This window comes from Ciconia boyciana, chromosome 29, assembly GCF_034638445.1.
Source record: "Ciconia boyciana chromosome 29, ASM3463844v1, whole genome shotgun sequence".
NCBI classification, from domain to species: domain Eukaryota; kingdom Metazoa; phylum Chordata; class Aves; order Ciconiiformes; family Ciconiidae; genus Ciconia; species Ciconia boyciana.
The window spans coordinates 92826-104895 of NC_132962.1; the positions used below are offsets into that span (position 1 = coordinate 92826).

Consider the following 12070-nt stretch of genomic DNA (forward strand, 5'->3'; position numbering starts at 1 on the left):
CTTTCAAAGAGAACGACTCCACTGTAAACACCACTGAAATGTTTTGCAGAAGGACAGATTCTGAGCGTACCACCAGATTTAACAATGTCCAGGGCCGTCAACAGTAGGACCACCCTATTGTAATATTAGAAAGCATCATGGATTTTATGGTTAAGAGACAATGACAATGCTTCCTCCCCTGTAACTACAGATGCTGGCCAACTGGTTGCATTGCCCCTCAGACATTCACGCGTGGTTTCTCTCGTTCACTTTTTGGTCAGTCCACTTAATTCCATACTTACGCACTAATAGTTGGTATGGCATATTTCCCAGTGCTTGTCAGCATGGCACCCTTTGTAGTGGGGTCTTTCACCTCCATCATGAAGCTCCTGGGAATTCCTGTGCTCTTTTTAATTCTGGGAACAGGCTCAACATTTTTGTCCTGTTAAGAAAAGAAATGCAGACATAGCTCATCTTAAGACCCACACTTCAAATGACATTGCAATGATTATTTTAAGCAGCAAAAGCCTTCAGGGCTCTCCTTTTACCTAGCGTCAGGCTTGCTCAACTGAAATACTTATTTTCCTAAAGGAATATAGCCAGCATGTCCCAAAGGCTTGAGCAGTGTTTTGAACTCACTCGACATGCTTTGGCTTCACTTCAGGTTCCCTAAGGGTGAAATATCCCTTAGCTCACCACCCACTCAGACAAGAGACACAAACCCGCTCCTCCTCCAAAGTGCAATTCCGAGTGAGAGCTTCATTCGGTGCTCTGAAGCAGTCACTGGGGAAACTTATATTCACCCTCTCCATACGAAGGTTGAATTCCTACCTCATGCATATACATTCAGTGACTTCCGTCAAATGGCATGAATGCTCAGCCAGAGACTGGTGTAGTTACAACAGGCAAATATTCAATAGATGGCGTCAACAGAAACACCTTGATTTTATACAGAATACTAAAAACTGTGAACTGTCATCAGAAAGAGTCAAAACCAGAAAACATTCCAGTAATAGTGAAATATAGAAAAATAAGCATGAAAGTTCACAGGGATGATCTATGGACATATTCAATGTCAATGACCTAGAAAAAAGAAAATGTTACATTTCTAATTCCAGGTTTCCCTTGAATTTTGAAGGGCTTTGCAACATTGCCATATAGCCTCTCTATTTCACCCCAAGAGAAACCAGTCTTCATAGCAGTGTTCATGCATTTGTTACCTAACTGCCAAGGGAAACACATTAAAAACAAACCAACACCAGAAGTCCCCCACAATCTTACCCCATGTGTTGGGCAGTTCTTTATATAGTGGCCAGGTTTTCCGCAACGGAAGCAAGTATATGATGGTGGAGGTGGACCCAAGGGTTTCCTCACGTAACTAAAAAATTTTTGGGAAAAAAAGAGAAAGGCATGCATGTGTCTCTCTTGTTAAAACCAACACCTCCAGGATTTTTTCCAGAATCTTCAAAGAAGAGATTTGACATTATCCACACTTACTTGATGGGATCATACTGGTGGCAAGACTGTATCATCACAGCTTTTACTTTGTCTTCCTCGGGAGCATTGGCTTCAGCCAGATTGGCAGTCTGTTTAACAGGGAATTGTTTGACACACGCATTAGTAACGCGTTTAAGCCCACACAGCCAAAGACAACCCCACTCGCCCAGTCCTGTAAAGAGCAGCACAGCGCGAGCTAAGGTTGCATGAAAACAGCTGCTTCTATAAAATACAGCTGTCCTGAAGATGTTCTGGGGAGTCCTTACGCCATTACATGGTGTTTATGTGCCTGTTCACCTCCTTGAGAAGAGCATTCTTGGGCACTCAGAACCTTCGGCTCTGTTTGTACCTCACATAAAGGCTTCTGTCACCAACCCCATTTTCTTCCAAGTGGACTGAAGATATGTGTACAAAAAAATATATTATCCAGATTTTTAAACTGATTTTTAAGTTCCAGACTGTTTGAAGGAGAAGATATACTACAATTTATGAAATTGTGCAGCATCCAAAGAATGGATCTATAACTATCATGACCAGAAATGCAAAAATGGCCATGCAAGTGTCCATGTTCCAGAAATGCCTCTAATTTGGCTGTTGCAAAGCCCCCTGAAATGTCCATCACTTACAGCCAGTTAAATTCTTCTCTGAAAAATGTGTTAGTTTCCAATGCAACATTAACGAAACGTATGAAAAACAGTAAACAGCTTCTGAATTGATGCTGCTTTGTGTCTGGAACATGAGTAATACCACAACATGATGTTGAGGCTGATAAAGTGCTCCCCTTCTATCTTCCCAACCTGGCAACTACTCATTACAGGACAGGATCAAAAGATACAGACATTTCAAACTGAAAAGAAATACTTTAAATTCTTAAAAATCAAATTAATGTTTTGTTCACATTACAAGAGTTATCCAGCTATGGATCACAGTATAAGATTTAAAAATACAAACCAAACACTTTTTTTCTTTAAGCACTTGACGAGAATATAGATATACCTTAATAAGCTGGGCCAGAGAAATAGGGGCAGAAGAGTCATCAGTCTGTTCGCAAAAAAATAAACACACGTTCATGTTAAACACATATTCATATTAAACACATATTCATATTCAAACACAAAAGCTAAGTGATACAATGTGAAAATGCAAAAAAATACACTCCAAACCATTTTTATGGCAAGAAACAAAAAGCACACAACAAGCTATATAGACAGACATAGTACTAGCTATGGACAGGCAGATGTAGAACATGGCACCATGTTCAGTTGTGCAAACCTTCAACCCATGTGATCCAAAACCCATCATACATTATCTGTACAACACAAAGTCATTCAGAAAATATTCTAGCGTATTCCATATGAAATACAATGCATTACTAGGCACAAATACCAATATTCACAGGAGAACTGTGCAAATGAGGGCATTACTCAGATTTTACTATGCTGAATCAAATGCACTGTACTTACAACATAGACAACATCTTTTACTGGATCTTACAACATTTTTTACTGGAAAATGTCTATTAAGGTAATGTTTGGAAAACTAATAAAAGGCTACATTGTTTTGAATGAAGAACAGTGTGTAGAAAAAAGGCTGAGGTTGTGTTTTTACATACTGCTTTTGATGTTGCACTCACTGGCTCACTTTGACTTCTAGAAGAAGAAAGAAAGGTGATCAGAACTTAAAATAAGGCACTTGTACCCAACATAAAGCAGTGAAAACAGATTCTAAAACCTGAACATCAAAACATTCTGTTCTGATACTCTAGTGAATGTGGACATTTATACATATACATAAACTGTTCCCTCTTGGTACATGCAGTGCAACTAAAGAAAAACCCCAAAATCACATTTCTACTTTGTCACAAATTACTCCAAGACTGACAGATACAGAACACAACAGTGCAAGAGGAAGTCCTCAGATATTTTGTCTCTGCAAGTAAGTATCAAAAATATGAAGTCTCTACTACAGTTTTGTGCTGTTAAATAATCAACCATGAAAGTACGAAGGTAACTTTAGCCAATCCGTACATCCCTAGCATTACAAGTAGGTACCAGACAGAGTACTTCAGTTTCTAAGAAAGAACAGGGAGGCTCTAGACACTTTGAAGTGCAAGTTTACTGAAATGCAAAAAATCAGCCATCTGACAAAGAAATAACAAAAATGTCAGCAGCATCGTCTTTACAACAGTGTTTCTTTGTGGAAGCCCAAGCACTCTGTTCACATATCTACCATATTTAGCCATGAAAGTGCCAACATGTGCTAAATGTGTTACATATGCTATATAACTAAAAATAGGTGCAGAAATCTCACCTGAAAGCAGGTCCTAGGATTTGGGGGGAAAAAAAGGTCTTAATTGCCCGAATCTGCTTTAAGATAATCTTGAAAATGCTACAATATTGTAGGAAATAGTTATTACATTTGAAAACTTGCTGAGATTCCACGTACTCATTGATCTGTGTCTGCATGCTACTCATCACCAATCAGACATGCAACCATTGAGAGTGTTAACAAACTATCATCCAAAGGGTTACATCACTTTTGTAACATTTGATGTTACAAAGTGACATTCTCCCAAGTGTCCCATGAGCAGAGGCAATTCAAAGGCTGCTGTGGAATTGATGTGCAAACAGAAAGGCTCATGCTTCCTGCCACTGCGAGAACACCACCAGGCTCGCAACTACAGCCACCTGCCTCCTGAAGGTGAGCAAGTACAAGGAAATACCTTAGATCACCACACAATGCCTTCTTCATCCATGTATCTTGAAGGACATACTACAAGGCGAGAAACGCGTTTTTGAAGGCCTCTCCACCATTACAGCATACATCCATCATGGCCAAACATTCACCACTCCTCCAGCTGGTTCTGCAGTGTTTCCAGCTGAAGGAACAGAAAGCCAATCTGCCTGCTTCATCTGCAACGCTGGAACAGCAGTGCCATTCTTTCCTTATCCCCACAGACAGGGATTTATTTGGTCTTTGATGCTAGCAGCATCTCTCCTCTCCTTTCAGGGCAGCAGTACCATACTAGGAGAGGGGGCCACCCAACCGGAAACGGAGGACGCATTGACAAGACAGCACTAAGCAGACGTATCTAAATTAACCCCCAAAACAAGGCCATGTTTATAAGCTCAAGGCTGTGGCGTCCAGCATTACTAGGGAGTGCCTGAAAGCATTGCAACGACTACTGCAGTAAGATGCCCAAAGTTTACATGCAGAGCCACAGAAATTCAGGGCTTTTTGCTTGCAAATGCTTCATGGGTACCAGGACGCTGCTGTACTGTTTGTTCAAGGCACACTGGAACTCATCAGTCTACTTTGTTTACTGAGAAGCAACATCAGAAAGGCATGGCAAAACCACAAGCTAATAATATCTACTAATAGTGGTGGAGAGGCATATCTTGAAGAAGGCTGGAAAACATGACCATTCAAACAATGCTAATGCAGCTGATAGAGAACTGGACTGTAGGAATACATAAAAGACAGCAATAATCCTCGAGTCAGGATGGCATTTGAATAGCTGTAATTTTAATCAATACACCCAATTCTCTGTCCTCCAAACAGCTTAGGAATACAGAATTAAATCCTGGAGCACGCATATCAGCTTAGCGTAAAAACCGACCTGGAAAGAGAACTCGTAACCTTTGGTAATGTGCTAAACTGCTTACTGAGGTTCAAGTTTGGAAAGGATTAACTACTCCTTCATCATACTCGCACAACAGGCAACACGCTTTAGGATACTGTTCTTCTCTTGTCGGAAACGGACATTGTCTTTAGGAAACTAATAGGAATCACTTAGGAATGCAACTTCTTGTTTGCCTGGTTCCCCAGCTGGCAACCCTTGGTCTTTCCTCTATAGCTAGTATGCACAAAACCCAGATTTGGGGCATAAGAATACCTGCCATATCCTACCCCCAACTGCAAGAAATACTCAAGCCCTGAGAATGAGACTCTTCTGAGATAGGAACAAATTCTCAGTTTACACTACAATGTGTACCTGTCTGTACTATAAAAGCACTAAAAGCAAACACATATGATGAGGAATCTCTCCATGTAGAGGAAACAGGATCTACAGCTTGGGTCTCAGAAAAATCAACCCCAAGAACAAACCCAACAGACTCCTCTTATTTAAAAGTTACCATTGTTGGAGTTTGAATCCCATGTCCCAGCAGTTCTAAAAATGTAACTCTCCTTTGGGACAGATACAGTAAAATCTACCCCATGACAACAAAAACTAACAGCAGCTTTAACGAGAAAGATACAGTCTGAATGCCTCTCTAAACTAACACCCATCCAAAAAGTTCACACACTAACAAACCCCTAACAAAGAATGCCATGCTTTATGGATACTCACAGAACATATGTTTTGCTGGTAGCTTTAACTCCTCCAACAGGGATTCTTCTAACAATTACCGATGAGTTCCTAGGAATCAGGGCATTATCATCTGTGTATTCTGAAAACACCACAAACACAGAAAAACACATGAGTCAGTTTGTAAGAATGTATATTAATATGTCATTACATAGCACTTCACAGAATCCCTTTCAGATTAAAAAGCAAAATGGTCTAGGTAACATCATGCTTTTATCGTCTCAACACACTAACAGGACATTTCAGGAAATCCTCAGGTTTGAGAATCAAACACAAGCAGCAAAATATTTTCCATGTTTTTAACATAGTTTGAACGCCAACAGCAAAAGGGCCTCAAAGGTCACTAAAGGAGTCTGCTAAAGCACAGGGTTCTTTCCTGACCTAGCTTAAGTTGCTTTTGCTGCTCCATTGCTTTCATAGCTGTTCACTAAAAACGATTCACCCATGAAGACTGACAGAACACAGAAGACAGCCTGCCATCTCTGTCTATTTCCTGGAGCTTAATCCATCAACAGCCACACTTCTCAGCTGCTCAGTGCTTTACATCGACATGGAAACACAACTGGCACTGCTAGACTTTGGATCACAGAGATTTTGGGGTTTTTTTGAGCTTGCTTTCACAAGTAGGGCAGAATTAGCTCCAACTAAAGTGGTATCTCCCCTCTTAAGCTAATCATCTAGTTTGAATCAGCCCAAGGGATGTGGATTCTTTCTTTGCAAGGGACTTTTTGCAGAGCAGAGAGACTCAAACAAAATTACTTACGAAGACAGCCTTGAAGAGCCTTTTGAAAGCAGCGTGTGCCTGAAGCTATCCATGCTTTGCCTTGGCTTACACCATGTTAGTCTTCTGAAGAGGAGGAAAGCCTTCTGACCCTTTATGGAAGGCCCAAACAAAAAAAAACACAACTCCCTGAGACACTTGGACTGAGTCAGCTTAAAACGCAAAGACCTCTCCATGAGAATGGTTTGTATGTTGTACTTACATGAGCTGGCTGTGACTAAATATTTTAAAGCACTATCAGCAGCCATTCCCTGTAATCTGCCTACAGCTGTACATACTAAAAGCCCTTAACTTGCAAACCAAATCAGAACGATGGTCTGAAAACCAAAGGTGCTGTATCTCCAGTCGAGCTCTCAGGGCAGTTTTGTTCAGTCATGACAGGCAAAATAGGAATATGTCACAATATATGCTCCCTTTTTCAGTGTATTATTCGTATGGGCAGGAACCTCTCTTAGACCAAAACATACCTACCAGAAGACATTATTTCAACCACACAATGAACATTTTACTTCTATTTCCAAATGACAGAATGCTTCTTCAGAAAACCGAGAAATCATTTCGCTGAAACTAGTTCCTGATCTTTCCGCCTAAGAAACTGAACAGCAAGCTTCCTCTGGACTTCACAGCAGTTTCAAAGTGTCAGAGAAAGGACTCTTAATGACGAAAACAGAAGCTTTTACAGAAGTCTTATCCTGAAACCAACCCCTAGAGCTCTTCTCAAAAGGAAAATCTATCCATTACACAGCCACCTGTCAAGAAAGGCCTGCACTGGGACTTTGTGATGGAGGAGGAGCTCAAACAGTACTGAGGCCCAGACAAACAACTGGGAGATCATGCCAGCTGCAGTCCTAGAAGCCCAAAGCAGCTGTTTCTACCTGCTGAACAGAGCCATACAGGCTATTCTCTGTGGTCCAGATCACAAACCACTGGATTAAGACCAGAGTCCCATTGCGGTTTTGGGTTGTTTCTTTTTTTTTTGTATTTTGCCTGAGAAGCAGAAGAGCACATTCTCCAAGTGTTTTGTGTCAGAACATTACAGGGCAGGAAAGAGCGCTCAAAACGATGAGTTCTGGAGTTTGCAGTTCTTCCACAATATTGTGAGAACATCTCTTCTAAAAGACAGGTCGAGAAATTCAGGTCAAATTCAAAGGAGGCAAGTTGAAATGCAGCATTCTTGTGCATAGGCCTTTGGAGGCAATTCTGCCTTTATGGAACGTGCCTCTATAGCAAGCATGCAAGAGGACGCACACACACCCCTGCCCTTTAAAATAGGTCCTAACCATCCATTTTGCCTTCCCAGCATCTTAAAAGGAGTCCATCATATCATTTATTTTCCACTCATATTTACAGTCCTGTTTACTTTTTGCTTATATTAGCATTGCTTCTACTACTAGATTTCCAGCATGAAAAGTAACTGTTCCTGAACTGCAAAAGGTTAGAGTACTCGGAAAAATCTGAACAAGTAGGCCATCTTCACTCAAGGTTCACTTTGTTCTTTCCAAGATCCTGTCAACGTTCAGTCAGGACTCCTGCACAGACAAAGTTATAAAAAAACAATACTTTATGTCCGCATGTAAGAATTCCAAACATCCCATTTAGGCAGAATATCCAGCTCGAGTTTTTCCCTTTCTCTTCTGAACATGAGTTGAAGCATCTACATCTGATTAATGAAAACTGAAATTCATGACTATGCATAGCAACCAAAAATTTGGCATACATATATATGACACTAGCTTTGCTCTGAAAACCACTGGGGGATTTTTGCATTTTCACATGGAATACAGCCTTACAAAAGCTTCAATAAGCATCTGTGTCACTAATATACCAAGTTTAAAATTTTATACTCATTTTACAAAGGTCAAGGTGCAACACAACCTACCTAGAGGAGGATCTTGTCACTGTTAAGCAAGAGTGATGCTCTTTAAGGTAGGAAAGAGACTCCTCCTTTAACTTCACCTGTAGGCAACACCACATTTAACAGAACCTAGCCAAGCAGATGCTTTTTCTTCTCTGGATTCTGATCACGTATGAAAACAAAGCCACACACTTTGCAAAACTGGTAGTATGTATATTAGAGTAACACTTTATAGGGTAACTTATTTAGGAGCATAAATTGTTCCTCTACAACTTTGCTTTCTGTTCCTCACCTGCTATAACAGAATTCAGGTGTTTGGCCTATTTCAAAACATTTTTTCTTTGGGTGATAATAATCGGGCTCCATCACTGCTTATTACCATCCAGCATTCTGCTTTTAAGGCTCTGTTTTACACAGACCCAACTGTTACAGGAGTGAGGGCGGCCAGGTGGCCATTCAGCCTGCTAGCATTTGTGAAGCTGAAAGTACATTGGCAACTGCAGACAAAATTCACAGACCCTTCTGCAGCAAAGCCCTTAAAGCCAATTAGACATTTTTCAAAAGCTCTTGACAACTGTATTCAATACTACTAGAAGAATTCAAGACTGCTGAAATGTATCTATCTCTACCTGCGCATGTCATGCAATCCAATGGCATCCCTAAGACCCCCAACATTGTCCTCTTATGTCTCTTCATGGACATTCTCCTGAAAATAGTTTCAATATCTGTAGATAAACAGTGAGCTTTAGGTGCAACCACTTTAAATGTGAGGGCTGAAGTTACAGTTACCGCAGCGTACATATTGTTCTGTTTAAGTTTCAATACATCAAACAGGAAGAGAACAAAAACCACTAGTACACATTGGAAAGAAAAGACTGTTGTAACAGTGTCACAGAAATGCAGCGGGGGGGGGGGGGGGGGAGAAAAAAAGAAAGAAATCTAATGTTTAAGGAATGGAAACACTTTACAAGTCTTTATTTCTGAAAAGTCACATCCCAACGTCTTTAACCACTTTCAAACTTATCAAGATGGCAGGTTACCAAACTGAAACATCATACTAAGTAATACGAAACCATTATCATCTCTGAGAATCAAGCACCATTTATTCCATTTAAAAGAATTTGTAACTTCTTTAAGAATGTTTATTATGTATATTCACCATAAATATTCTGCCATAAAACTTCAGTACTGCCCTGATATGGTTAACACGTAGCAGCAGTAAAAAAAAAAACCACGGTTAGAAATGAATGATGAAATGATGCTCAATAGCGTCTGAATGACAATGTCTTTGGTGTAGAAAAGGAGTTATATTAACAAGAAATTCCAAAGTGTAGTTTAGATACAGAGAATACTCATGTGCAAGATGGCTTTAAAGGGTCTGCATAGATTATAACTCCCAGATACACTCTTGATCCAAAAAGTTGCTAGTGAGCAGTTTCTGCAACAGCCACAAAACCGGTTTTCCAGTGCAGTGGAGTCAAACAAGTTGAAGACAAAATTAAGTCACCAAACCCATTTTTTTCTTCTAATTAGCCATCTGTTCTATTTCCATCACTTTCAGCTTTCTCTGCCAGATCTCAAAGAAATCTGGCAACTTTGGTATAACAAGATATCCTCCCACACTTCCTTATCATTTTACCTAGAAGAATTCCAGGAAACCAAAACTTTTGTAAGCACTAGACATCGCACATCAACCACGCATTCTTCTACGCCTAGCTCGCATCTAAAACACAGACGTGAAGGCAGCTGTCAGAACATCAACTACAGAAGAACAGCTCTGTGAGGCCCCCAACACAAGTCACAGCTACCGATCGGGCCGAATCACATTATCGCATCCCACACCACTTAATCCCCAGCACTGCTTGCCCTCCCAGTCCCCTGCCTGCTGGCAGGACGGGCCCCAGACTGACTCACGCTACGTGGGGACAAGCCACAAAGAGCAGAGTGCAGCTCCCACAGGCCAGGGCTGCTGCGGTGCGGTCTGTGATGCCGCCAGCCTGTCGGACCCCGAGGCCCCGCACCCGCTGCCCCCACGCACCCTCTTTGGTCTGGGCATTGGTGATCTGCAGGTCGCAGTGGGCCACCTTCAGCTTCTCACGGCTCATGATCTGGCGCTTGAGGTCGCACACGGAGATGTGGAGGCCGTTGAAGGTGACCGTATCATAGTTCAGCTTTGAGGAGAACTTGTAGTGGATGCACGACATGGTTGGGGCCAGGCGGTGCCTGCTCCACAACGGCGTCTACCGTGGCAGAAGGTGCCGCGGCCTCTGCACCAGGTTACAGCTCGCGGCAGCACGGGGAAAGGCCCACCGACGGGGTCAGGGCAAGAAGCACAGGCTGAGGTGGAGTGGGCCGAAGGCACTCAAAGGCAACAGCGCTCGGCCTCCGCTCCCTCCCTCACACTCAGCACTCCTAGGTCTGACTGCTCGCTATGGCGACTCAGGATCCCCTGCCTCAGCCTTCTGCCGAGGGGTTTCCTGGCTGACAACTGCACGGGCCACCACGAGCGCGTCACTGCGCACTCACAATGGCATACTGCACCCAGGTGCTGGCGGAATGATCGCCATGGGGACGGAGGCTGTTTGCCCCAAACAAACCCCACAGTGACCAAGTGCCACGGCAGGTACAGCAGCAGGTTCCCACTCCTCCTGGAGCTCCTACCCTCCAGGTAACCCCCCAGCCACTCTGCCAGCCAATATCTCACCCCATCACCCCTCTTTGCTTCCCCCAACACAGAGCTTCCCTCTCCGGATGACGATGGCAATGGATGTGCCCAGTGTGAGCTTCACCGATGCTGAAATGCCGTCACTGGTCACTGCCTGTGTGCTGCCCTCTGTTCCAGGGCTGACGGTGTCCTCTGAGCCTGCCCAGCTCCACCCCATCACCTACCAGCTGGGGCAGGCCAGCGTCTGGCAGGGGGTGCCAGGGCCCCTGGGGGCCCCGGGGCAGCTGCTGCAGCTCCCCCATCTGCTGCCGCTGACCCCTGTGGCTGCTCCCTGTCCCCCTGCCTATGGCTGGGGCAACAGGTGGTGACAGGGACGCTGGCGCCCCACCAGCCGATGGGCCTGGGGCCATGGGCCATGGGCCACAAGCAGCCCCTGTACCCCACGGCTCAGCATTGGGTGCAGGGCCTCCCTGTGCTCCACACCCTGCCTGGCAGCACCAAGAAGATCTTAGACACCCCTGACCATGATGTGGTCATCGAGGACAGCGTCCCCAACGCCAGCCCCCAACAGCCTGCCCTGAATCCGCCATGCAGCAGAATGAAGACAAAGCCCAAAGGTGAGGTTTGGGGGTTGGCAGACCCCGCGGGCTGGCATCCCATGCCCAGGAAAGCTTGCATCACCCCACCATTGGGCTGCTTTTGATTGCTTTTTCAGCAGGGCTGTCCATCACGGAGGCCCCAGAGAAGACCCTGAACCTGCCCGACCTGGGGCCAGATGCCTTCGCCGAGGCATTTCCTGAGCTGGCAGGGGACAACCTGCAGTTTCAGGATGACCAGTCATTCACCATTGACTTCACTGACATCCTCGCCTGGCTCGACATCATGGACGGCAAGGACACTGTCCCTGATGTCCCCAAAGTTCCC

The 12070-nt window shown here is 43.7% G+C and overlaps 1 protein-coding gene across 1 annotated transcript; it reads right to left on the reverse strand.

Moving 5' to 3' along the window:
• Positions 1 to 277: 277 nt before the first annotated feature.
• Positions 278 to 10685, reverse strand: LOC140644765 (E3 ubiquitin-protein ligase RBBP6-like). The gene is made up of 7 exons (XM_072847827.1): positions 10520 to 10685; positions 5828 to 5927; positions 3089 to 3125; positions 2452 to 2517; positions 1477 to 1565; positions 1261 to 1357; positions 278 to 421 (listed from the first exon to the last, which is right to left on the reverse strand). Exons 1-7 carry the CDS (start codon positions 10683 to 10685, stop codon positions 278 to 280), a joined length of 699 nt encoding a protein of 232 aa, XP_072703928.1.
• Between the last annotated feature and the right edge of the window lie 1385 nt (positions 10686 to 12070).